Source organism: Sinocyclocheilus grahami, unplaced genomic scaffold (assembly GCF_001515645.1).
Source record: "Sinocyclocheilus grahami isolate Dianchi unplaced genomic scaffold, SAMN03320097.WGS_v1.1 scaffold18.1, whole genome shotgun sequence".
Lineage (NCBI taxonomy): Eukaryota > Metazoa > Chordata > Actinopteri > Cypriniformes > Cyprinidae > Sinocyclocheilus > Sinocyclocheilus grahami.
In genome coordinates, this window is record NW_015505197.1 from 844,548 (window position 1) to 872,169 (window position 27,622).

The following is a 27,622-nucleotide window of genomic DNA, read 5'->3' on the forward strand; positions in this document are numbered from 1 at the left end:
GGTTTTATCAAGTTTGTTTTAGATCATCTCTAAACTTTTAAGACTGTTAGTCGTTGTTAAAAACTGGCCAGTTAACAATCTGTTGCCCGTTTTTAATGGCTTCAAATTCCATACGAATCACTAAACAATCTTGATGTATGAAATGTTGATTATTTAATGTAAGTTTAAAGGTGGCATGTTTAAAAGGAGAATAGTTTTAGTGTTTATTATTTACAGCAAACACATATTTTGATAACTTGATTTGCGGTTAGAAATTTAGGTGCGAAGGTTGATACGGGTTGTAACCAAAATCAGCCATTATACTTGTTTTCTTTCTGACATATTTTAGCCGAATATCAAAGGATGTTTAGTGTAAACACTTATTCAAAATGTTGATTACATGGAATTGACTGCCTTGAGCAATTGTATGGCAATCGTGTATGCTGCTTTATTTCACTTCAGAATTCTAAGACCATTCAGTGAATCTGAACAGTAGAAATGTGTAGAAAAAAAAGTTGTTATGGAAGTAGCAGTGTTATGGAAAAATTAGTTGACGAGACATGCAGGAAGCGTTTTGTTAGTCAACACTATCAGCAATCTCCTTGTTATCTCTACATTGACAATTCTAGAGTTATTTTGATCAAATGTTTTGTTTGCTGATGTTTTACAGAGGTACCAGTTGGAATACCTTAGACAACATGCAACCAGATCGTCATGGTTAAGTGGATGTAAAATGACAAAGTCATTCACCTAGGACTAGGACTCTTTTAAAAGGTACTAAAAAAGGTACTTTATTCTGTAATAAAGTGCAGAAAAAATCCTGAACAAATGTTTTTTCACTAAATTTGTTGCATGTTCTTAGTAGTGCAGATACAAAAATTTTAAAATGTTTAATGTGTTTAATCTCAGGTTGTCATGTTTGTAACTTATTTTGTAATGTTTGTGTCTGTTATTTATTTATTTTTTATTGCCATTGTTTTTATTTTTAAGTTTTTGTTTGTTTTTGCAAAATCTGTCTTCTCCGGGGGTTTTATTTTATTATTATTATTATTTTTATTTATTTTTTTGAATCCTTGCTAAATGTTGACTGCTCTTTTAAATAAAACTTTATTTTGATTTATATCTTTTAAGTGTGTGCTTGTTTTTTAGATCTTTCAATATAATGTATTTTAAGTAGATGTGTGTAGCCCACAGAACAATAATGTTCTACTGTCTGTTCTATATCTAATTACAACATCATTGGTTACTTTAAATTCACTCTTTACAAAGGCATAAAATAACATTAGATTTAAAATAAATCTAAAAAAAGATTTGAAATAAATTAAATAAGTAATGAATCTTCAATCTAGTTATTTCTATCCATTATTTTATGCCTTTGTACAATAAAGAGTGAATTTAAAGTAACCATAATGATGTTGTAAATTGAAATAATCACAGAAATGTACTGCATTTAATTTTTACAGAAAAAAGCTGTTAAATAATTCACAGTATGAATACTGTAGAATTACAGTAGATTGCTGGCGACTCTGCTGCCAGTATTTTACTGTAAAAAAAAAACAGAATTATACTGTATTTAATTTTTACGGTAAAATAAACTGTAAAATAATTTCACAGTATGAATACTGTAAAATTACAGTAGATTGCTGGCGACTCTGCTGCCAGTATTTTACTGTAAAAAAAAAACAGAATTATACTGTATTTAATTTTTACGGTAAAATAAACTGTAAAATAATTTCACAGTATGAATACTGTAAAATTACAGTAGATTGCTGGCGACTCTGCTGCCAGTATTTTACTGTAAAAAAAAAACAGAATTATACTGTATTTAATTTTTACGGTAAAATAAACTGTAAAATAATTTCACAGTATGAATACTGTAAAATTACAGTAGATTGCTGGCGACTCTGCTGCCAGCACATTACCGTTTTTTACAGAACATTTTTTTACAGTGTAATTACAATGGCATCAGCTTGACATGAAAATCCCCTAATGTCATGACAGGAATGATGTATTTAGAGATTTTATACAAAGAGTAAGTATGAACACCCACAATGAAAAAATATCCTCTACTTTTTCTTTCCTTCGAAAGATGTGCACTTCAGAAGCACAGATTCGGCCATATATCGGCACATATTGACATTTGTTCTGATTTATTGGTTGCAGACCAAAGAAATGTACAGTATTAATTTTAATGTGACAAACAGACAACTTTAACCACATTTAAGGTTTCAGTTTAATCATTTCAATTAAGTTGCTACTTATACTGAAGTGCTGCAGTCTGTTTTTTCTTGCTGCTGTCATCAAGTGCTTGCTAATGAGGAAATGTTGGGTCTCTGCAGTTAATGTTGTAAAGTGCCCTTACATACATGTATGTAGAGGGCCACGAGATAAGTCAGTTTGTGATTTGGTGCTATGTATGTAGAATATATATATATATATTATTACAAAAATTCTATACTTAATTGAACTGCCCAATTTCCATTCATCACTTTTATTAATTTGAATAATGAATGTAAAATAGCCTGCCAAAATTTACATAACCTCAAAGCCGCAACTTCTCAGTATTAATTTTAATGTGACAAACAGACAACTTTAACCACATTTAAGGTTTCAGTTTAATCATTTCAATTAAGTTGCTACTTATACTGAAGTGCTGCAGTCAATTTCTGATGTTTGTGTTGTACGGCTTCTGCCATCAGTCAAGGCATGGGAGGCAGAGTCTCTTTAGAAAAAAAAAACTGGATGAGAACATTGCTTTAAATGAAATTCCTATTCTAATTGTTAATTTAGTACACATCTCTATAGCTCACCTCAGGCAAAATCACTTCTGTTAGAAATATCTGCTTCTCAGCTGCAGTTCCAGGCACAGATATGATTTGTTCCAGTCGCTGTATTATGTCTTCTGTCTAGGGTAATATGCAAGGTATTACAAAATGTGATATTAAAAAGTGTAAAAGTCACTAGTTTTTTACAAAATAACTGTCCAACAGCGACACCCGCTGGTAAAGATAAAAAGAACAGCTGAACAGCAGTTGACAAATAAAATATATTGTTTATATTATTACTGTATTTTGTTATTATTTTGGAATAAATATAAAAATACGTAAAAACACTAACTTAATGAGATTTATTGGTTTTGATAAACAGAATATTACATTGTGTAAAAATACAAAATATAATTGTATTTTGCCTTTTAAATGTAATGTTTATTTAATGCAGGGAGATGACAACAGTAAGGTTATATATATATTTGTGCTTTTTAAAATCATCTCCGGGTAATAAATAGATGACAACAGTAAGGTTATATATTTATTTGTGCTTTTTAAAATCATCTCCAGGTAATAAATAAAGTATTCGAACAATTCAGTGCTACTTGACATAGCATTTATTACGGTACAGAAACTATTCTGCCTTACTATGTGATAAAAATGAAAAAAAAGTGTTTGTAGTACATTAACAAATCATTTATTGGTTATTTTCCAACAGTGACGCAAGGCAAGGCATTGTGTGCATGTGTGTGTATATATAACATTTCTGTCCCCCTCACTTCTGAAATGATGGCTACGCCCCTGTATATAGTATACACAGTGTAGTTTTACTGAACAAACAGCTGAAGCGAATAGTGGCAGCTGCCTTTGACTCCTGGCAAGAACTATGGCAACTGATACATAAAAAATGTACAGTATAATAATAAAATTGTGGGAACTTTGCATCATCATTTAAAAAAACATCACCGCACGCCACTGAGAACAGTGTAGTTTTACCGAGCAAACAGTAGAAACGGCGAGAAAGACCGTGTGGCAGCTGGCAGCTCCCCCCGCTGCACTCACTCAATCATGATGATCTTAGTAAACAAACTGTTGATGAATGTCTTCTGTTCGTTTGGACCTTTATGTAGGCCTACACACAAAGTGTCTGCAGGTATGATTGTGTTTACACCACACCCACTCACAGAATAATAGTGTCTACTGAATTCAGTGATTGTCAATAAGATAATCATCTGAAGTGAAGCTGATTTGATCAAGACGCAATGTCAGCCTGACCACACAGTGACTGCTACTCAACAAAATTGTTTAATTGTTTATTTAAAACAGTTTTTCTTTATTTTGTAATGCTAGAAATTTGTGGTCAAGCATAACATCAAAGAGATTGTCAATTTCCACTTACCTCATATTTTCTATCTACTAAAACAACGGGGATAGTTATGGATTCTTCGAGTGCAGATTATTAGTCTCTGTCATTTTACTGGCAGCGCTGGTAAATGATCTATTGGTCAGAAGTGCAAATTTGAATACTGTCCCTACTACATATTAATCGGGTAATTTAGACGTTGTTTAGTAACTTTCCGAGAGCGCCCAGTCACGTAAACTAATTCATCTACATGAGCCAATCAATGACCAGTATACCTCCCAAGCCCCGCCTCCTATGCTAATACGAATCCTCGCTGAAGGGTCTCGTTGAATGTGAGCGCGTTTGCGGTGTGTACAGCCGCTGTGCTATCACACACCAGAGGAGTATCTGGAACATACTAGGAGTTACTTTATTTGAAATGCAAAGCTATTGAAGACCAGAATCAGGATATTTTTGCTGGATTTTATTGTGTGAACATCGCTGTGCTGAAATGGGTGGCCAGGTAACCCGTACCTCTTTAGGTGAGTAGGCTAACAGTAAAATTGCGGCTTTTCATAATAATTTTGAAGAACTTGTTTGATCTAATATATGAATATAAGTTATCTGAATTATTTTTTGAAAATTATATGAAGAGTTTGTCTGAATTTTCCTCAAATTATCTGAATGAAAATTAGTTGTTGTTTTTTCTTCATTATTATAAAGACGTTAATGTAACTTAAAGTCCAGAATCACTTTATTCTCTTCTGTTTCTCCAATATAAATGCATTTCAGATGGTTTGGGTTTTTGTCTGTGAAAATGGTTTGTTCTGTAGATCAATACTGATCAACAGTTTGTCTTTCAGGGATTGTTTTATATAAAACTAATTAAAATTACTATAGAATAACTCTAACCCTAACCTTAAAGAAAATGTTTTAATTTTTATAATTAAATTAATAATAAAAACATTATTTGCTTTATTTAGCATTACTTTTGAGTGATTTTTAATGTCCTCAAAGGGACATTTTTTGTGCCTATAATAGTATATCCCCACACACATACACATAGTTTTAAATCTGCCAGTTATATAGGTTTTACTCTTTCTTGCTGTGAACAAAAAAAGTAGGCATAATAGAGCATTTCAGGTTTATACCCACTCAGTAAACTAAGCTGACACTGAGTCAACCTGACACTTAAGCCTGCTATTGCCTACAGCACTGAGAGAGAGAGAGAGTCCACACATATAATGGGACATGACATTCGTATCAAGAGAATATCCCTAACATCTCTCTAAACCAAGAGGAAAAACAAGAGATATTGAAATATGTGATTAGTGATTAGACTGTTGGTTTGTGTGGGGCACTTTTTGTGAAGACCAGCAACTGCCCCCACAAAATAATGTCTTAATGAAAAGATAAAAATGCGAAATGTTTTCTTTGAGGATTAGGTTTAGGTTTATGGGACAGTAAATGTATTTTGATCAGTCAAACAAAATGTAGTGAAAATCTACACTATGAAAACAAACACATTTATTGGTTTTCATGTATTTGTCATGACATAGAGGTCAGGGGTTTGTTGTCGGACCCCTTGGCTGTGTGTGTGTGTGTATACACAGTGTCTCATGATTCCCATATAAACACTTACACAAATACACTCACACCTGCAACTGCATGTCCTCATTTGCCCACACAGAGATCATGCAGATAAAGTGGGTGAAGTATGCAGAATCAGTCTCTCGCTTGTGCAACTAAAAGCTAAAGTTTCAATTGTTGACTCACACCCAGTGAAATGTCAATAGTGGTTAATTAAAGAGAGAAACGTCTCTGAAATAAGACCGTGTCCTTGACTTTATTCTTCAAAGAGGTCTGGGAAAATATGAAAGGGAGTCGAGGAGTGAATGTTTGATCGCAAGCCAGTTTTGTCTGTGAGAATCAGTGCGCATCGGATTTGATCCTCATTAACAGCTATTTATATTTTTTATTATATATATATAGTCTCATTCATCATTATAGAATTGTGTACTATATATGTTATGTACTATACTATACTATACTACACTATATATTGTATATATCAAAACTGTTTACCACTGCATTTTATTACTCATCTACAATACATGTCACTGCATTCCACCTTTATGCTTGATTCTGATTGGACATTCTGAGGTGTTTTTTTCAATAACTGCACAGCCATGGAGTAGTTAAAGAAATGGACCGTTTTGCAGTTCCAAATCACTAATAAGGTTAATTTGTTTATTTGTTTGCTTGTTTTTGTTCTGGTCAGTCCAATAATTCAGGTTTGTACCAGCTCCACTACAACAAATACTTGAGCAATGAAAATTATTTTTGCAACATTTTTGTTATATCAAAAAGAAGTATATTCATATTTTTCAGTAAATGTTTTCTTAATCAAAAATATGTAATAAGTATCTTGCAGCAATAACTATAAATTATATACTACTTTAGGTTGAAAATGATAATGTACAAACTGTAGGGCAGGGGTGCCCAACCCTGCTCCTGGCCATCGACTGTCCTGCAAAGTTTAGCTCCAACTCTAATCAAAGCCACCTGCCTTTAATGTTTAAGTGATCCTGAAGACCCTAATTAGTTGCTTCAGGTGTGTTTGATTAGGGTTGGAGCTGAACTTTGCAGGACAGTCGATCGCCAGGAGCAGGGTTGGGCACCCCTGCTGTAGAGTGACATGATTAATTTTTAACATTCAAACTGATGCTTTCAAAATTATTGTGAAACATTCTCAAACATCACAATTGAGACATAACCTTGGTTAGCAAGCTGAACAACTTTACTCTGGTAAAATATTTAAATAATGACAATTCATAACAGCAGTGTTCAGTAAATTAAAGTTTGCAAGTCATTGCCGAAGTCAGTGCGATGTCCGAACTGATTGCACTATATTATATGTATAATCGTTTTCTTAAATTCATTTTAAACCTCTTAAATCAAATTTTTTTTTAATAATTTTCAAAGTTTTTAAATTCCTTGTTTTATTGTTGTGATTATTGTTTTTATTTTATTTTAGGTAAAGCACTTTGAATTACCATTGTGTATGAAATGTGCTATACAAATAAACTTGCCTTGCCTTGCCTTGCAAGGCATAAAAACATAGAAATGATCAATGAAAGTAGTAGAGATGTTGACTTTCTAGTGTGTGTGGAGACATAACCTCATTTTTGGCACCCTGAATAGCAGAAACATGCATTCTATCTCTCTCTCTATCTCTGTCTCTCTTTTGTTGTCTCTCTGTTCTTGATAAAGGTTTTCATTCAGAGATGGTAGCCACTGTCCTTTCTCTGTTCTGTAAACCCAGCACAAAGCTCTTAGAAAGAAAAACAGTGGCAGTCAGAATTTACATTGTTGTGAGTGCCTGTTGAATAAATAAATATCCTCATCTTTTTTTGTCCATCTCTCAGACGGAGGAACCCTTCGCTGCCACCCCTTGAAGGTGAGCATGTGCCCACAGCTGCCAGCCCCCCCACCGCTCTGTTTCCATGCCAACACGAAAGGCTCTCAAATCATGATGGACAAGACGCAGCGCAACGTGCGCCGAATCGCCAGCTTCTGTAATGCCATCTCCTTCACCAACCGGCCAGTCAGAATCTATGAACAGGTCCGGCTCAAGGTATGGTTACTTAACTCTCACCCATTTGCACATGCCATCCTGTAAAGCACTTTGTGTGGTCCCAGAATTGCCCTCACGTATCCCTCTTTCATATCACTCCATCTCAAACTTTCATGAGAAGGGGAAAACAGATAGAGAAGGCTAGAAATGCTAACATGTGAGGTAGTGCTGTTATCTTGTTCTGGTGAATGAGGTTGTTTGGAAAAAAAAAAAACAAGAATCTGTGTCTGATAAATGTGTCTGTTGGTCTCCATTTATCACATCACACTTGTCACACAATAACTTTATAATTTTTTTCTACAAATATGTATAATTTTAGCTAACTCTGTTGGTTTCACTCATTTTTGGTCTCTTTGTTTAGATCACAAAGAGACAGGGATGTTGGAGTGGTGCCCTCCGAGTGGGTTTCAGTACGGTGGATCCATCTGATTTAAGTTCAGCATGGCTGCCACAGTTCGCCTGCCCAGATCTAGTTAGCGAAAGGGGATTTTGGGCCCGAGCGCTTCCTGAGGAACAATGTGAAGAAGATACCATTCTGTCCTTCTGGTTGGATAACACAGGGCGAGTGTTTTACCGGGTTAACGGCAGCCCTCCGATCTTCTTCTTCGGCGGTGTACCTGCCGGAGAGCCGGTTTGGGCGATCATTGACATTTATGGGCTGACATGTGGAATACAGCTACTTGGTAAGTTCACATTTCTCTCACATGAAATATTAGATTTTACAAATGTATAATGTCTTTTTATGTTCTAAACCAAGCAGTCATCAAACTGCCTGAAGCTGGTTAGCTGGACGTCTCTGTGAAGTAACTCTACACAGATCAGATGACGTTCCATTCAGAGTTTGCTCCGAGTGGAATTGCTGAGCCCTGTTTGGCATGTAATGTAGGCCAGTATCTGAGCTGCGCTTCATTGAGCACGTGCTGATCGCTTGATGAGTTGTAAAGTTCACAGAGGCCAGTGTGTTTTTGCTGTACCGAGCATGTTTAAACAATTTAAATTCACAATATTTAAAAATAGAATTCTAGATTTATACCCTCTTATCCTAATTACAAGAACTGCCCAATGGAAAAAGATGGGAGAGATTGGAATGGTTGCCTAGCAACACTTTCACTTTTAAAATGAAAAACATGCCGAGGAATGCTGGCAAAGTGAGAAAAAAATTTGTTTTGAACAAAATCAATAAACCTAGTTATATATACAAAATAATTATTCTATTTATAATTTAGTTTTAGTGAGATTCTGTATGAACAAGGTCAGGTTTAATTTAGCCAATTAAGCATGCCTTAATCATTGTTTATTTGTTAAGGCATTGGTAACACATACAGATTGAGAATACAGTTGTTGTTTGGTATTATTATTCTCTTTTTTTCACTTAAAAAATTGACTGCTGTAATATGGTCAAAGGTTGACAGTATTTAGGAAACTTTAGAAATTTTAGCTTGTCAAGTTGACTGTACCCATCCATTTGTCCTTCTATTCGGACAAGTGCTCCAATCCCTGCTGCAGAGAAATACCCCCATAACAGGACATTACCACCTCCATGCTTTACTGGAGGAATGCTGTTATTTGGATGGTAAGCCGTATTGGATTTCCGCCAGACATATCGTTTGGTGTTGAGGCCAAATAATTCAATTTTCTTCTCATCTGCCTCAGAATCTTCAAGGTGCTTTTTGGCAAAGCTCAGTCGTGACTGCATGTGGCCTCTCTTGAGGAGTGGCTTTTTTCTTGCAACCCTCCCATACAAGCCACATTTGCGGAGAATTTGTGATATTGTTGTCACATGCACACAATGACCACTCTGTCATAAATTCCTGCAACTGCTTCAGAGTTGCTGTAGGCCTCTTGGTAGCCTCTGATCAGTTTCCTCCCGGCTCTTTCATCCAGTTTGGAGTGACGTCCTTATCCAGAGAGGGTCTGTGTTGTACCAAACACCTTCACTGTGCTTCTAGGCATTGATAAAGCCTTTGAAATGTCCTCCCATACAAGCCACATCTGTGGAGAATTTGTGATGTTGTTGTCACATGCACACAATGAGCACTCTTTGTCATAAATTCCTGCAGCTGCTTCAAGTCGCCTCTCTGACCAGTTTCCTCCTGGCTTTTTCATCCAGTTTGGAGTGACGTCCTGATCCAGGGAGGGTCTGTGTTGTAACAAAAACCTTCCACTTCTTAATAATAGACTTCACTGTGCTTCTAGGCATTGATAAAGCCTTTGAAATGTTTTTTGTATCCATCTCCTGACTTGTGACAGTGCCTTGCCACCTATAGTTGATTGTTTGCTTCACTTGCAGTACCAATGACTGAAATGCTCCAGGAAAGCTCTTTTCATGCTGAGCTAATCAAAGTGACCACAGCTGATCACAGCTGAAAGTCAAATGGCTTTGTGTGCCACTTGAGAAGGTGATTAGCTACACCTGATTGAGTTTACAAGTCATTTTTAGGAGGGAGTGATCCTTTTTCCAACTCAGTGGTTCTGTTTTTTATTTTTTTCTGACATGTTGGTGTTATACGTATTCCTGTGATGGCATTGGCATCTTTCAGAAATCATTCTGATTCTGATTTGATGCTCAATAAACATTTCTTTTTACTTATTCTTTTTGCTTAATATTTTTTTGTGGAAACTACTTGATCAACATGATTCATTAAAATGAATCCAACTTACCAATACTGATGTTTAAATGAACATGTTTGATTTGGACCTCATTTGTCTCCGCTACTGTATAAGCCTCTGTTTGCAAAAATTAGGAATGTAGCATTTTGTCACATTACACTGCTGCTTGTTGGAAAAAGTAGCTTGATACTGAAGAAGTTACATTGTTTTGAACAGAGCTGAGCTGTCATACTACAAAAAAAATTAACCTAATTTAGCAGCATTGCCACTTTTAATTAATTGCTCCCTTACACTTGTGTTGTAAACACTTATGAAAAACAAAGCTACAATAATAGAAAAATAAGTTGTTTTCATGTGCTTTTGTACAATTCTAATACATTTTATTGAATGCATTACTATAACATTTTAAACAGGTCTCTCTCTCTCTCTCTCTCTCTCTCTTACATTTGAATAAAAACAGTCAGTGTTTCCACAGAGTCAGATAGCAGTGTCTTAGCAGTGAGAACGGGGTGTGTTCAAAAGCATAGACAGCATGTATGTGTATCATACATCTTTCAAACCTACTAGAGACGTAAATACACATATACACACCCAGTTATATTTTGCTTCTTATCTAGTTATAGCAACATCCACTATGTGTATTCAAGCCTATTTTCAGTTGCACTTTGCCTCTGTATAAATACACATACATAGTAGGTATAGAGATGTCCACTAATCATGCTGCGAGCAATCCGCACATGCTGTGCTCTCTCACATTTCCTCTGCTTCCAAAATATGTTTATAGTCAGATGGCCAGATTCCGTGACTAAAATCACCTCCTGTTCTCACTAATGTAGATCACACCACATCTGGCATTCAGTCAAAGTGGTTCAGTGCTGGGTGGAAGGTCCCTTGTACTGTAGGTCATCACGCATTACCTACATGTGCATTGTTTTGTAAAAATAAAATGCATGCTTTATATAGATAGAGTATTTTTATACTTTAAAAATTAGTATGACACAGAAATATTTAAAAATATTGTGCCAATGCACGTTTCCTTCCTTTTGATCTTCTGTTTCCGTCCCCAGTGTCACAGAAGCTTCGATGTCTCAATAATTCCTGTTCAGACTAGTCAGCGTCAGCTAAAGGCAGTTCAGTGGATGACAGCGACGTCAAGTCCGGAAACTAAAAACAACCGAGAGGAACATCTACCGCGTCTGAGAATGTTTCTGCTGATGCGGCTGCAGTGAAAGTTATAGCAGACCAGTAATTTCCATCACTGAAGCTCTGGTGTTCTCATCAGCAGCTGTCCACTGTGGATGGCCAGTGGCAACGTTTTTACTGACTGAGGTCAAAATAAAAAACCACCCAGTACAATTATACTGATGCTGCTGATTGCAGTCTACATGAGCAATAGATTTTTGTGCAGAAAATATGAATAGTGGTTTTGCATTTTGTGGATGGTTGCCAGGGTGTTGCTTTTTTTTTTTTTTACCAGGGATCCATCAATATCAGAAAATTCAGAATAAATTAATATTAAAATAATATAATTTAAAATTAGTTTTTAATACTGTAAACAGTACTGTTCAAAAGTTTGAGGTCGGTAAGATGTTTTTTTTTTTAAGTCTTCTGCTCACCAAGGCAGCATTTAAAAATATATGTTTATAGTCAGATGGCCAGATTCCGTGACTAAAATCACCTCCTGTTCTCACTAATGTAGATCACACCACATCTGGCATTCAGTCAAAGTGGTTCAGTGCTGGGTGGAAGGTCCCTTGTACTGTAGGTCATCACGCATTACCTACATGTGCATTGTTTTGTAAAAATAAAATGCATGCTTTATATAGATAGAGTATTTTTATACTTTAAAAATTAGTATGACACAGAAATATTTAAAAATATTGTGCCAATGCACGTTTCCTTCCTTTTGATCTTCTGTTTCCGTCCCCAGTGTCACAGAAGCTTCGATGTCTCAATAATTCCTGTTCAGACTAGTCAGCGTCAGCTAAAGGCAGTTCAGTGGATGACAGCGACGTCAAGTCCGGAAACTAAAAACAACCGAGAGGAACATCTACCGCGTCTGAGAATGTTTCTGCTGATGCGGCTGCAGTGAAAGTTATAGCAGACCAGTAATTTCCATCACTGAAGCTCTGGTGTTCTCATCAGCAGCTGTCCACTGTGGATGGCCAGTGGCAACGTTTTTACTGACTGAGGTCAAAATAAAAAACCACCCAGTACAATTATACTGATGCTGCTGATTGCAGTCTACATGAGCAATAGATTTTTGTGCAGAAAATATGAATAGTGGTTTTGCATTTTGTGGATGGTTGCCAGGGTGTTGCTTTTTTTTTTTTTTTTACCAGGGATCCATCAATATCAGAAAATTCAGAATAAATTAATATTAATTAATATAATTTAAAATTAGTTTTTAATACTGTAAACAGTACTGTTCAAAAGTTTGAGGTCGGTAAGATGTTTTTTTTTTTTTTAAGTCTTATGCTCACCAAGGCAGCATTTAAAAATATATATACATTTATAAAATATATTTATATTATATTATATTTATTATTATATTCCCGTGGTAGTGTAAATGTAAAAATAGGGGAAATGATACTGCACAAATAATTTTGATGTGGTTGCTAGTGTTTTCTGGTTGGTTGCTAGGCAGTTGCCTTCCCTTTTGAAATAATTATTACCCACCAAGCAGAAAAATGTAAGTTCAACCACTTGGAAAAATAATTGCATGATCCTGATTATGAATGCAGTGTGTATGTGTGTTTTCCAGACAGTAAGATGGTGCCAGCTGAATATCTCTGTCCTACTGGGACTCATGAAGGCATGGATGAGTGGCATCTGTCAAGCAGCTGCTCTGAGCTTGACCTCCAGGAAGATCTGTCATCCTTCTCAAATTCTCCAAACGCTCTAAACTCAGTGCTGTCACGTCAGCTCAACGATGACTTGCATTTCCACTGTGTCCATGGCAACGGTCTGCGTCTACTGACTGAACACATAGCGGTGCGTTGGTATAACAGACGTGAGGATTGCGCTCTGGCGTTCACTCATCGGCCGTTGCGCTGTGGAGAGTGTGTGTTCCTAAAGGTCTCGTTAAGGTCTTCTGCTCTGAATGGATTTTTGTCTTATGGATTCACTTCCTGTAACCCAGCCCATATTAACCCAAAGCACCTGCCGGTTAATCCAGATGACCTGATGGACCGCAAAGAATTCTGGGCTTTTAGCTGCCTGACTTCACCGCTTGTGGGCGGGGATATCATCGGTTTCCGGGCAACTGCAGAAGGGGAGGTGCTTGTGAGTCATAATGGAGGCAGGGCCTGCAGAGAGATATGTGTGGATAACTCCGCTTCTCTGTGGATGATCTTCCATTTACAGCCACACATCAAGCAAATCAGCATACTGGGTAAAAAAATACAATAAAAAAAAAAAAGGATTGCTCTGGCATAAGGTGATGACGTTTATTATTATTTTTCCAACTTTTCATAAGTGACTTTGATTATTGATTGTAATTAAATTATTATATATATATATATATATAATTTCAATCCAAATTGCATGGATAGTCCTAGTTATTAACAACCTGATTGCAAAACTGACCTGCAATGACAATTGGTTTCTCATAATGCTAATATAATATAATTTTAATTGTAAATATTTATTCACCTTTTTAAATTATTGCTCTGGCATAATGTGAAGGTGTTTAGATTTGTAAAAAATTTTCCTATATCCAATTTTACATAAGTAACTTTGGTAACACTTTATTTTAAGGTGTCCTTGTTACACTTGTTAGATGTACATACTATTATAATAACAATTATGCATAATTACATGCAAGTAACCCAAACCCAAATCCTAACCCTAACCATATAAAATAAAGTGTAACCGTAACTTTAATTGATTTTTGATTATAATTAATTTATAATATAATGTAATATAATATTATATAATTATTTGTTTACTTTTTGTACTAAACAGCCATGTTTATGACATGATAAAAGGTATGATTGACATTTTTATTTAATATTAGTTGTGTAGGATTAATGCCTTTTTAATTGTTGCTCTGGCATAATGTGAAGATGTTTATGATTGTTTATTTTTTCCCTTATCAAACTCTTCATAAGTGACTTGAATTAATTTTTTATTAAAATGAAATTATAATGTAATATCATTTTAATTATTTGTTTATTTATTATTATTTGTGCAGGGTTAATGGATTTTTAATATTTTTTTCAAGGCACTTCCTGTGGTTACTCTCCATCCTGTTCAGAAGTACAGAGGTCCATCTTTAGTGATGCCAGTCATCTCTCAGCCAATCAGATTACCAGTACAGCAGTCAGGGGCTTTACGGACAGCTTTCAGTCCCACTCACAGTATCTCAGCAGTTCTGCAGGTGCGTTCCTGTCTTTCATTCTTTTATTTTCTATTAATTTGTTGATTTATCCAATTCCTTAACTAAAAATATAGTTTCTCATTGCGGTTTTCTCTGTGATTGCTGTGGTCACCAGGGACAACATTCGGTTCACTGTCCTCAGAATCTCCCAGTACCCCATCATGCTGTGCGATTACTAGTGAGGAGTGTTTGATTTGCTGCGAGAGGGTAGTGGACTCAGTGCTGTACACATGCGGACACATGTGCATGTGCTCCGTCTGTGGTGGGAAGCTAATGGAGATGTCAAACCCGTCTTGCCCCATGTGTCGCAGCCCAATCAGAGACGTCATCAAAATATTCCGCAACATGTAACCGGGAAACCACCTCTCCGACAAACAGGATCACAGTACCTGGGTGAATCTGAAGAGGCTCCGTTACAGGTCACTGTCTCATTCCCACAATTCCATTTAAAAGACTGCTTGTTTGAACTCAGCAAGGAAGAGGTACTAAATGACTGCTTAATGTACTAAATGTCTGACCAAAAATGCTGAGAGAACCCAGAAGTAACTGCTTAAGTGAATGGCACAACATCCCAGATACTATAAATCTCTATTGACAAATGGCTAGATGTGCATAATGGGAAATCAAGCTACTATGAGACTAATTCTGATTTTCAGTAAACTAGTAACTTCATACAAAACTGTTCACATGTTTTTAAATGTTTGTTCCCACACTATTCATATTTATCAAGAAATAAACATTTCTTTAACTTGTATATGTTCATTCAATCCAGAATCAGAATCTGAAAACGACATTGCGGATTTGATGTGTTGGTAAATGTATTTTTTTGCAAAATATTAAACAGAAAAACAAAAAAAATGTTTTACATACCAAAGTAGACATTCACAAAATTGTAAGTGCCAATAACTTTTATGTTCAATGTGGAATTAAACTAAAACTCGAATGCTACCCAACAGAAGAGCCTGTATTTATTATTGTAAATATAAAAATATAATTATAGATATTTTTAAGGCTTTTATATTAAGCATTTATCATCTGTATGTACAAACACTTGTTTGTACATACAGATGTACAAACACACAAACGCCATCAAACTATTGTGATTAAGATACAAAATAGCACTTGGCCATTTATTATAAGCTTTGGTTTGAAAATGAAGTGATTTAATAGGAATAGCACAATTTTTAATTACACAAACAAACAGACATTCATAGATAGATAGATAGATAGATAGATATTTATTCATATTTATGCATATTTATTTAGTTAAAAAAAAGAGACACATTTGAACAGAAACCACCTGCAGCATATTAAGACCAGCTAAGAGCAATAACTAAAAGCCTGTTCAGTGACAATAACATCACATCATCCAGCACAAGCAGGAGTATACAGCATATAAACAAGGTGTCAATCAACAAGAGAATTAACTTGTGACTGACTCTCTTAGTGTTCCCTTTGATTTTGTTAACAGAGATAGCCATGTCTCTTATGAATTAAAAAGGGAACACGTTTTTATTGGGTCATGGTCAAGATAGAGAGTATGAGACGTACGGCCGTTTGGTAATTAATTCTGGTAACCCACTAGCTCCTCCTCTCCAGGAAGTTGGAGGGCACCCATCCTTTTCGTGTTTTAGCAGTGTCGAGCACACGGCAGTACCACCATCCATTAGGGTTTCTCTCCAGGACCTCTAGCCTCGTGCCAGCAGGGAAGCTCATGGTCTCTGAGTCACCGTGATAGTCGGCGATAGAAACATACTCCTCGCGTAGGTTGTTGTGGATCAGATGCGGTTTAGGCTTCACCATTGATACCGGTACTTTACGTCTCATGCTCTCGGTATTAACTGCACAGGAAGAAGTGGTTTGATCATTGTAGCTATGACTAGGTAGCGCATCGTTCCTCCGTCCTGCGGGAGTTGTGTGCGTATTAGTGTTGTCCTTGAGGACGTTCTGAGGTCTGACAGCGAGCTGCTTCACACCGACCCGGCAGTTCAGTTGGTTAGATCTGTGTCCGCTCTTCAGGCTTTGGTTAACACGCTGCTCGTTCTTCTCCAAACTTACGCATTTTTATCCAATTCCTTAACTAAAAATATAGTTTCTCATTGCGGTTTTCTCTGTGATTGCTGTGGTCACCAGGGACAACATTCGGTTCACTGTCCTCAGAATCTCCCAGTACCCCATCATGCTGTGCGATTACTAGTGAGGAGTGTTTGATTTGCTGCGAGAGGGTAGTGGACTCAGTGCTGTACACATGCGGACACATGTGCATGTGCTCCGTCTGTGGTGGGAAGCTAATGGAGATGTCAAACCCGTCTTGCCCCATGTGTCGCAGCCCAATCAGAGACGTCATCAAAATATTCCGCAACATGTAACCGGGAAACCACCTCTCCGACAAACAGGATCACAGTACCTGGGTGAATCTGAAGAGGCTCCGTTACAGGTCACTGTCTCATTCCCACAATTCCATTTAAAAGACTGCTTGTTTGAACTCAGCAAGGAAGAGGTACTAAATGACTGCTTAATGTACTAAATGTCTGACCAAAAATGCTGAGAGAACCCAGAAGTAACTGCTTAAGTGAATGGCACAACATCCCAGATACTATAAATCTCTATTGACAAATGGCTAGATGTGCATAATGGGAAATCAAGCTACTATGAGACTAATTCTGATTTTCAGTAAACTAGTAACTTCATACAAAACTGTTCACATGTTTTTAAATGTTTGTTCCCACACTATTCATATTTATCAAGAAATAAACATTTCTTTAACTTGTATATGTTCATTCAATCCAGAATCAGAATCTGAAAACGACATTGCGGATTTGATGTGTTGGTAAATGTATTTTTTTGCAAAATATTAAACAGAAAAACGAAAAAAATGTTTTACATACCAAAGTAGACATTCACAAAATTGTAAGTGCCAATAACTTTTATGTTCAATGTGGAATTAAACTAAAACTCGAATGCTACCCAACAGAAGAGCCTGTATTTATTATTGTAAATATAAAAATATAATTATAGATATTTTTAAGGCTTTTATATTAAGCATTTATCATCTGTATGTACAAACACTTGTTTGTACATACAGATGTACAAACACACAAACGCCATCAAACTATTGTGATTAAGATACAAAATAGCACTTGGCCATTTATTATAAGCTTTGGTTTGAAAATGAAGTGATTTAATAGGAATAGCACAATTTTTAATTACACAAACAAAGAGACATTCATAGATAGATAGATAGATAGATAGATATTTATTCATATTTATGCATATTTATTTAGTTAAAAAAAAGAGACACATTTGAACAGAAACCACCTGCAGCATATTAAGACCAGCTAAGAGCAATAACTAAAAGCCTGTTCAGTGACAATAACATCACATCATCCAGCACAAGCAGGAGTATACAGCATATAAACAAGGTGTCAATCAACAAGAGAATTAACTTGTGACTGACTCTCTTAGTGTTCCCTTTGATTTTGTTAACAGAGATAGCCATGTCTCTTATGAATTAAAAAGGGAACACGTTTTTATTGGGTCATGGTCAAGATAGAGAGTATGAGACGTACGGCCGTTTGGTAATTAATTCTGGTAACCCACTAGCTCCTCCTCTCCAGGAAGTTGGAGGGCACCCATCCTTTTCGTGTTTTAGCAGTGTCGAGCACACGGCAGTACCACCATCCATTAGGGTTTCTCTCCAGGACCTCTAGCCTCGTGCCAGCAGGGAAGCTCATGGTCTCTGAGTCACCGTGATAGTCGGCGATAGAAACATACTCCTCGCGTAGGTTGTTGTGGATCAGATGCGGTTTAGGCTTCACCATTGATACCGGTACTTTACGTCTCATGCTCTCGGTATTAACTGCACAGGAAGAAGTGGTTTGATCATTGTAGCTATGACTAGGTAGCGCATCGTTCCTCCGTCCTGCGGGAGTTGTGTGCGTATTAGTGTTGTCCTTGAGGACGTTCTGAGGTCTGACAGCGAGCTGCTTCACACCGACCCGGCAGTTCAGTTGGTTAGATCTGTGTCCGCTCTTCAGGCTTTGGTTAACACGCTGCTCGTTCTTCTCCAAACTTACGCATTTACTCATCTTTCCAACATCTCCCTGAACTGAACTCTCCAACTCAGGAGACGCAGACCAAGACGTCTCAGAATTAACCTTCTCTGTGGTTTTGGCTTCTGTACCGCTTGTTTCTGAGCTTTTGATTGCCTGTAAGTAGTAAGTGGGCGCCCAACCCTCTTCGTTCCCCCAGCGGATGAACCACCAGCCACTCTCCTGCTTCTCCAGAACCTCTACCTGCACTCCCACGGGAAAGCTGAGCTCATACGGCTCTTCCTGCTGGTATGCCGCAGTAGTTTGGTACAAAAAGGAAGGCGGATTAGAGAACGTCTGGAAGTTCTCGGAGTCATTCTCAGAGTCCTCAGATGTCCGGGAGCTCCTGAATTGTATCTGGCCTGGTTGCTCCTGGTTTTGGGGTCTTCTGATGGAACTACAGTCTTGGTTTGCAGGTTTTGGACGCACGGATGGTTTGGATTTCAACTCATCAGCCTGCTGTTTGAGTTTAGATTGCTTTGTGTGTGTGTAGAGTGTTGTATTGGTCTCAATGTTGGGCTCGATTGTTGGTGCGTCATATTCCGGTGGATCCCACATTGATGCCCGGTGAGCCGCAGAGGACAAGTATGTGTCCGAGTGACTGTCCTTACACTGTGGTACAGCTCTGAAACCACCGTTCACATAAACACCCTCATCATCCTCCTCATCCCCTTCACCCAATGTAAAAGAAATGGTACGCTGACTCAAAGGAGGAGGGGCTTTAGTCGGTGCATCTCCTGGAAGAAACTCCTGCTCAGGGTCGAATTCAAGGCCCACTGTTGGAACATCATATTCTGGTTCCTCGTACACTCGTGGACTCGTTAGGCTCACAGCCTCAGACTCAACACATGGAAGCGAGTTCTGCTTTTTGATTGGCGGAGCAGGAGGTGGGACCTTTGGCCGGGTCAGTGTACTGGTTTGGCGGTTCAAGGTGGGTTTCTTGCGTTTGTCGATGTAAGAACACGGGGCCCAACCCTCCTTCTCTCCAATCTGGACATACCACCAGCCTCCAGAGTTCTTGTCAATGACCTGTAAACATTCACAGTTTCCAGACCATTTGTAGAAATACTTATATTTAATGTTATTTGCAGCTAATAGGCAACATTGGGGTGAGTTGACGCACTTTTTACTGAATATTTTAGATCAGTTTCTGTATAGATACAAACCTTGAAGTTCTATACTGTTTTTTGACCAACGATATAGTTGTTATATAGGCTAAGCCGTCACAATGGAAACCACTTTTTTTGTCACTGATTTAGAAACAGTACCTTTTTTAAAACTATAAAAATATTTTACGAAATTTTTTTTTTTTAAATAAGTCTCTAATGCTCACCAAGTCAACATTTATTTGATCAAAAATCCACAACAGTAATATTGTGACATTTTACTATAATTTTCTATTAAATAAAATTTAATTTTCATCAGCCATTACTTCCAACTTCATTGTCACACAATCTTTCAGAAATCATTTTATATATGCTTATTTGGTGCTTAATAAACATTATAATTATCAATACTAAAAACCGCTTACATTTGTGGAAACTGTGATAATTATGTTTTCAGGATTCTTTGATAAACAGGAAATTTAAAAGAACAGCATTTATTGGAAATAGAAATCTTTTGTAAAATTATAAAAATGTCTTTAAAGTCAGTTTTGTTCAGTTTAATGCATCCCTGCTGATTAACAGTACTTATTTATTATTTTAAATTCCCAAAACCGATTAAACAGTGAAACTGAATAGTTTGTTTTACCTCAGCTTTCTGTCCTCCACTGAAACTGATCCCATCTGTCAAGCAGGACCTGAACTCAGCGATGGTGTAATACTCAGCTTCAACAGTAGGGGGATCTGGGGGCTGCGGTAACTGAAATCCCTGAGAGTGAAGCGAAGAATATGGTGTTCAGCATATTATAAACCACAACATGACCTATTTGTGTGTGTGTGTGTGTGTGTGTGTGTGTGTGTGTGTGTGCGTGCGTGTGTGCAATGGAAAGAAAGAGGAAAAAACAGAGAATGGGAAAATGAGAACACACACTGACCAGGCTGTTTTCTCGACGGGGAGGTGGCTTTTGATTGTTTGATGGTGATCCTAGGGAAAACAAATCAGAAATCAAAATGTGTTTACTATCACATAACATGGTTCAAAAACATTATAGATCATGCCTAAAGAAAGAAAGAAGACAAAAGGAAATAAAGAGAAAGAAAATTAAAAAATAAAAACAAAAAGAGAAATAAAAGTGAAAATTAAAGAAAAAGAGAAAGAATCTCACTGGTCTCAACACTGTGGAATCTCTGAGGTGCGACTCGAGCAATGGCAGGAGATGGAGGGACTGTTTTGGTCTTTATTGTGGATGATGTTGAAGACACACTTGCTTCAGAAACAGACGCAGTTACACAAGCATCCGACACTGACACAGACACACTGCTGTCTGAGACAGACAGATGCACACTGGTGTCTGTGTGCTGGGTGTCCTGATCATCAGAGTCTCTCTCTAAACCACTACTGCCTGTATTAGCTGCTGTGCTAATGCTGCTGCTGCGGTTTCTATCAGTGTGTGTATTGTTACTGTAAGCATCAGTCTGCTCCGCATCGCCGTTGTACTGTGTATATGTGTCAGTCTGTAAGTGCCTGTATGTGTTTGTGTTGCTGTTACGGTGTGCACTGGTGTCAGTTTGTGTGTGTGAGTGTCGTTCATTGGCAGGTTTCTTGTTCAGGAGGTTGCTGATCTCCATAAGGTTTCCGATGATTTCCACCTGACCCTGCACAGCTGGTTTATTGGTCTCTGTTGCCTGGTTACCAGCTATGACACCATCTTGCATTTTCCTCAAGTAGGCAGCTGGAGCCCATCCCTCCTTACCACCATAACTGAGAGGAGAACAGAGAGAGAGATGATTCACATACTCACAATACATAAAACCAACCAAGGGCATTTTCTCAAAACTATATAATTATATGCAATACCATTCATAAGCTTGGGGTTAGTGAGACTTTTTTTTTTTTTTTCATTTTTGAAAGAAATTATTCCTTTTATTCAGCAAAGACGCATTAAATTGCTCAAAAGCGTCAGTAAAGACATTTATAATTTTACAAAAAATATTTCAAATAAATACTGTTCCTTTGAACTTTTTATTTATCAAAAAATACTGGAAAATGTACTGTGGTTTCCACAAAAAAAATTTAGCAGAACAATGTTTTCAACATTGATAATAAGAAAAGATTCTTGAGCACCAAATCAGCATATTAGAATGATTTTAAATTAGAAGCATATTAGAAGGATCTGTTCCTTAGGGTACCATCCAGTGACAACTTTGTACCTTTATTTCTGACTGAGTGAGTGAGAGCGTAAAGTTAGGAGTGACTGGGGGGGGGCTGCCTGTTTGTCATCAATGATTGATCTAAAGCAAACTTTACAATTCAATTTTTTTTTCTGCAAAAACCCATTAAATATTGAGACAATTCCAGCTAAAGAAAGCAAAGGATTTTTAAAATGTATTGAAGTAGTTTAAAGAGAAGAATAAACATGAAGATGAGTTTACCGTATGAACCACCAGCCCTCCAGATTCCTCTGGATGACCTCAACAATGACGCCTCTCTCAAAGCCCAGCTCATCCTGACTTGAACTGCTGAAGGACTGAACCGTAATATACCTCTCTGCTACAAACAAAAGAGGAAAGAAAGCACAATGTACACTGTCCTGCTACAAGATACAATGTACATAGACATACAAATGCAAAGCTTAGAAAAAAGAATAGAACAAATATATTGTAAATCTGTGTGTAGCTGTCCTGCATGTGTATACCTGTACAGTATCCTCAAAAATGATTTGGACACTTACATTTAAAAATTTACAGATTTTATTTAATTTGGTGTGAAAATATCAAAATATCAGTGAAAAAACTTTTCTTGGAACTAACGTTTCTTCATTACTAAGGATACTGAAATTTGTTTTTCTAAAAATGTGTGCTCATGCTATATTTCTTTAAAATACATGCCCTACGATTTGATATTTTTTATCTAATGCAATGAAATTCATACATTTTTAAATGTGCCTTAAGTGTCTAAATACTTTTTGGGCCACTTTAAGTAATGCTTGTGTGATTCGTTTGTTTGCTATTTTGGTGTCGAAGTGGAAAACCCAAATGAAACATGCAGACATTGCAGAATCTCTCCACCACAAGTCACATTCTCTCTCTGTAATATAGGTCAGTGTGCGCTAGACCTGATTGTACAGTAAAAGCTTCTGGACCAGGAGATGGAAAATCTGACATCTTTGCTGGAATTTCCACTCCCAGGCTGTTAAATGCTCCCTGAACTGTGTGTGTGTTTGGAGCAAGGGGGTCCCTTGGCTATGATGCAATGCCTGTATGGTTTTCATCCAAGCAAGACTATGTGCTGACATGGCATGAACTTGCGTCCGTAACAGAATTCACCAACAGTTTTCATCCATAAATCTTTTGAAACAAATGAATGGAAACTATTAAGAGTTAAGGGTTGCGCAAGACAAAGAAAAACAGGACATTTGGCCACTGCTTGTGTTTTACACAAGCCAGCCGCTCTGATATCTGTTGTGAAAGATGTGGCTTGTTTGTTCAACGGTTCTTGATTCAGTTTAGTGGCAGCATGGGTGATTAAACGGGTAGTTTAGCAGTGTATCTTTGTCTTACTCTCTCCATTTGGTGCTTTGTGGCTATCTCGACGTCCTGTGAGAGAGACAAGGTATGTAGCAGGAACCCAGCCTTGTTCTTCAGCTGTTCTTACAAACCACCACCCTGAAGAGAAAGAGTCCGTGAGCACATACCACTGATGTAACTGATTCCAGCTGTTCATTTGAATTTGGGTCACTTCCCTTCTGTCTTCATAGTTTAACTAGTCCTGAACACATCAACATAAACAAAAATCAGATCATTAAATAATATTTTTAGGGGAAAAGGATATGGCAAAAAGCATCTGTGATTTCTGTAATGCAATCATTTTCAGGCCAAGGACCCTTTGGTGGATAAAGAGGTGGAGCAAAGACTCCCTGTTACATAGTGTATAAATATGAATGCTGCACGCCTTGGCCTTAATTAGCATGCATATAGTATCATATTATTATTTTATGTTACATTGCAAAGCCATTAAATTATCTGTATTGACGTGCAAAGTCAGGTACATTACATGATATTTTAATGGAGGGACAATGAAACATTTAGCTGAACTTTAACTTCAGAAGTTAACAATATCATATATTTCAGTAAGATTTTTTAAACGTTTTTGAAGCAAGTCTCTTATGCTTACCAACGCTGCATTTGTTTGATGAAAAACGTTAATATTTCAAAATATTATTACAAATTAAAATAACAGTTTTCTATTTTAATATATTTAAAAAAATTTAATTATGTTATGGCAAATCTGAATTTTCAGCAGAAATTACTCCAAACTGCAGAGTCACATGATCTTTCAGAAACAGTTCTAATATAGTTCTGATTTGCTTCTCAGGAAACATTCACTATTATTGTTGTTGTTGTTGAAAACAGTTGTGCTGCTTAATATTTTCATGGAAACCATGATTAAAAAAACAGAAATATTTCATAACATTATAAATGTCTATCACTGTATGTACTATCACTTTTAATCAATTGAATGCATACTTGCTGAAATTTTTTTTATTTCTTTAAAAAATCCTGAAAACATTTGAGCAGTAGTGTATTTGACATCAGTTAAATTTTCCAATGAATTGTTAACCCTTATAATTATATACTTCACTAATGTTTTAAAATAGCCTTAAAATTGTAAAAACCACAAAACTGTTTATGCTGAACACAAGCACGCTGTCACTGGTTACACACCTGCCATGAGTTAGTGCTTACAGTGTGAGACGCTCATTAGAGCAAACAAACACACGCACTAGGTCGCCAGATTCCCAGTTTATTATGCTCTGTAAAAAAAATACCTTTAGGAAAATAAATGGACAGATTGACTCACATAAGTACAGACAGAACATCAGATATCTGCAGTCTTTTTGTTAGCATATATTGCACATGCCTTCATCTGTTTGTGTGTATGCATGTGTTAAAGGACAGAATCAGAACATTCCAAACTAACGTAAGAAAAAGAGATATGAGAACAGATATAACAGATAACAGTCACTGATGAGGAAGAGAGGGAAAAAAAGAAGAGTTCTTGGAAAGTTAGGAAGGTTGTCTTGGCTTATTAAGCTCATAATGATTTTAACAAAGAGTTCAGCAACACACACTCACACAAGGACACAAACAAATACACATACGCATATGAACACACACTTTTTCTGCTGAGGAAAGATTCTGGCGGATCCATTAAGATGATCTAAAGACCATCACTCAAATACGAGTCTCTGGCTGTGGTGGGCATTTTCCAGACACATACACAAACTCTTCTACTGCTCTAAAACGACTCAATATCAATGCTTTCCTCAGAACAGATCATTTAATTTACTGTCTTTGCATGTTCAAGTTTTCACATTTCAAAGCAGTATTTCAGTAAAACAAAAAGTCATTCTGAATTCTCTCCAGACACACTATTTGTTTCAAACCCACAGTGTAGGCTGGAAACTTTCCATTTCTCCAAATTAAATCCAACTGCTGCTTTAAATTCTGGTAAGACATGTAAACCAAACAATATTTACTTATAAAGCTTTACAATAACTCATGTTGTGGTGCAAATTTTCCGACATCCAAATAGATGCAGAATGGTAAATATTGCTGCTTTTTGCTGTGATTGTGAAGGTGATTTATGATGAATGAGTATCTTTGAACCGTTTTTTTTTTTTTTGCATGTCTTTGGAATTAAATAGGTCATTTTGTGGTAGCTATATATCATTATTCAGTCATTTAGCTTCCAAAGAGGCCATAAAAATAATAATTGTGACATCAGAAAAATAAGCACAGTTGCCATATCAAAGACAGTTTACAAAAGGTCAAAGTAATGCATTGACAACAAATCCTGAGGACAGCATAAATTTGTCGCATCGTCACAGTTTGAATGTTTTAAAGAAAATGTTAAGTGCACTTTTAAGAACACATTTTCTTTTATTTTTATTAAAACAAAAAAATAAATTAGGTTTTGATTTTTTTTTTGAGTGTCTATGTTTGTTAGTATGTTAGTGGATGTTCAAAAGTGTGAGACTACTGAAAATCTAGTATCTAAAACAATCCTGAGGACAGCATAAATTTGTCGCATCGTCACAGTTTGAATGTTTTAAAGAAAATGTTAAGTGCACTTTTAAGAACACATTTTCTTTTATTTTTATTAAAACAAAAAAATAAATTAGGTTTTGATTTTTTTTTTTGAGTGTCTATGTTTGTTAGTATGTTAGTGGATGTTCAAAAGTGTGAGACTACTGAAAATCTAGTATCTAAAATCAAATTTAAGTGTTATGTTAAAATAAAAAACCATTGAAGATTGTGTTCAATTTTAGGTTAATAATCGACATTGATCACGTGACTGTTCAGACAGTCAGATGTTCTTGCTGAAGGACTGGAGGACAAGATGCTCTTTGGATAATCTCAAAACATACTGGAGAACTTTCTGAAATTCATGTTCATTTTTTTAATTAAATAATAAAAAACTGAAAACTCAAATTGTGTTGCTTATTATGGAAGTTGTATTTAAAAATGTTGCATTACATTATAAAAATGCAAAGTACAAGCATTTTTACCAGTGATTTCTGACTTTTGGACCCCACTGTACGTACAAGACTATGTTGTGTGTGTATGGATGTGTGTCACTCACCGCTCTCACTCTTTTCAATCACCTCGACTCTCTCTCCTGCTTTCAGGCTGATTTCTGTATTTTCCTGACGCTGGTAGTCTGCCGTCACCACATACACACACATACACTCCTCTACACCCAGGGCTTCTCCATGTTCTCTCCCTGAGGATGATGGAAAAAAACAGGCCGTAAGCCAGCTGCCTCCACGCCCGCGTCCACCTGAACTGCGCCGCGCCATTCACCAAAACCAACACAGCCCCAGCCAATCAGCACGTGGTACCAGATCAATGGCTCATCCAAGAATCAACAACAACACTGGCCCAAAGAGGCTCAGATCTGTGGAGTTAATGTCTCAACAAGCAAAAAGGCTCAGGTACAACAAATCCTACTTTCATCCAGTCTCATCCCACCTTAAAGTTCCAAGGTAAAAGGTTTTGAGCAAGCACAGTTCAACCTGAAGCACATCCTACCGGCCCTGGGCTCAGGGGTCCAACCAACGACAAGACTCATATGGGCTCTGGCATCTCCTCTAAGAGTTTCAGATCCCTTCTGCAGCAGGACACAGGCCTGACTAAATAAAGAAATGGAGCAAAGGGGGAAAAGAAAGACAGAGAGAAAAGAAAAGGGGTAGCTGACGAAAGGAGTGAAAGATGAGATGAGGAAAATAAACCAAGAGCTATGGGCTCAAGGGGCGGGCAATAGAGAAAGGGGAAACAGATGCCAATCAAATGATGCTCCACCCCTTTAAAACAGTTTAAACAGAAACATATGGCCTATGAAAATAGAGTATACTCACACACTCAGCACATACTCGCATTCTCTCCAACTTTGTTCACATTCTCTGAAACACATCCTACGGCTCTCCGACACAAAAACAGCATGGTCACATTTGAAACACTGATTCTCTATTTTCAAAGAAAAAACAAAGACTACATTAATGGTAGTTTTTAGCATTAGCTTTAGGACTCAATTCATCTCTATAAAAAACATTATATTGTTTCCGGAATTTATGCTAATTGAAAAAAAGGATTTAATACAGTAAAAATACAATAGTGTAATAATGGACTTTACCTGCACTTTATTGTA

At 36.8% G+C, this 27,622-nt stretch overlaps 2 protein-coding genes across 12 annotated transcripts in view; one reads left to right on the forward strand and one right to left on the reverse strand.

The window, feature by feature from the left end:
- Positions 1–15,424, forward strand: part of LOC107552962 (E3 ubiquitin-protein ligase NEURL1-like) — a 54,556-nt gene extending 39,132 nt beyond the window's left edge. The window contains exons 1-6 of one of the 5 annotated variants that reach the window (XM_016235026.1): positions 3,720–3,900; positions 7,518–7,726; positions 8,088–8,409; positions 13,101–13,730; positions 14,562–14,717; positions 14,833–15,424. In XM_016235026.1, coding sequence (XP_016090512.1) covers positions 3,816–3,900; positions 7,518–7,726; positions 8,088–8,409; positions 13,101–13,730; positions 14,562–14,717; positions 14,833–15,068 — 1,638 coding nt within the window. In that variant the 5' untranslated portion in view covers positions 3,720–3,815 and the 3' untranslated portion in view covers positions 15,069–15,424. Of the gene's footprint in view, positions 1–3,719; positions 3,901–4,456; positions 4,632–6,335; positions 6,384–6,878; positions 6,898–7,517; positions 7,727–8,087; positions 8,410–13,100; positions 13,731–14,561; positions 14,718–14,832 lie in introns of those variants that run through there. The other 4 variants (XM_016235033.1, XM_016235046.1, XM_016235054.1 and 1 more) reach the window with 4 other exon arrangements.
- Positions 15,425–15,946: 522 nt separating this feature from the next.
- LOC107552927 (SH3 and PX domain-containing protein 2A-like) overlaps positions 15,947–27,622 on the reverse strand; it is a 14,872-nt gene continuing 3,196 nt past the window's right edge. The window contains exons 1-9 of one of the 7 annotated variants that reach the window (XM_016234991.1): positions 27,007–27,138; positions 26,558–26,698; positions 23,473–23,577; positions 22,345–22,462; positions 21,078–21,673; positions 20,847–20,896; positions 20,561–20,680; positions 18,798–19,837; positions 15,947–16,779 (exon numbers count right to left, since the gene is read on the reverse strand). In XM_016234991.1, the coding sequence (XP_016090477.1) occupies positions 16,299–16,779; positions 18,798–19,837; positions 20,561–20,680; positions 20,847–20,896; positions 21,078–21,673; positions 22,345–22,462; positions 23,473–23,577; positions 26,558–26,698; positions 27,007–27,046 (2,691 nt within the window). In that variant the 5' untranslated portion in view covers positions 27,047–27,138 and the 3' untranslated portion in view covers positions 15,947–16,298. Of the gene's footprint in view, positions 16,780–17,964; positions 19,838–20,560; positions 20,681–20,846; positions 20,897–21,077; positions 21,674–22,122; positions 22,185–22,344; positions 22,463–23,472; positions 23,578–26,557; positions 27,139–27,622 lie in introns of those variants that run through there. The other 6 variants (XM_016235007.1, XM_016234999.1, XM_016234964.1 and 3 more) reach the window with 6 other exon arrangements.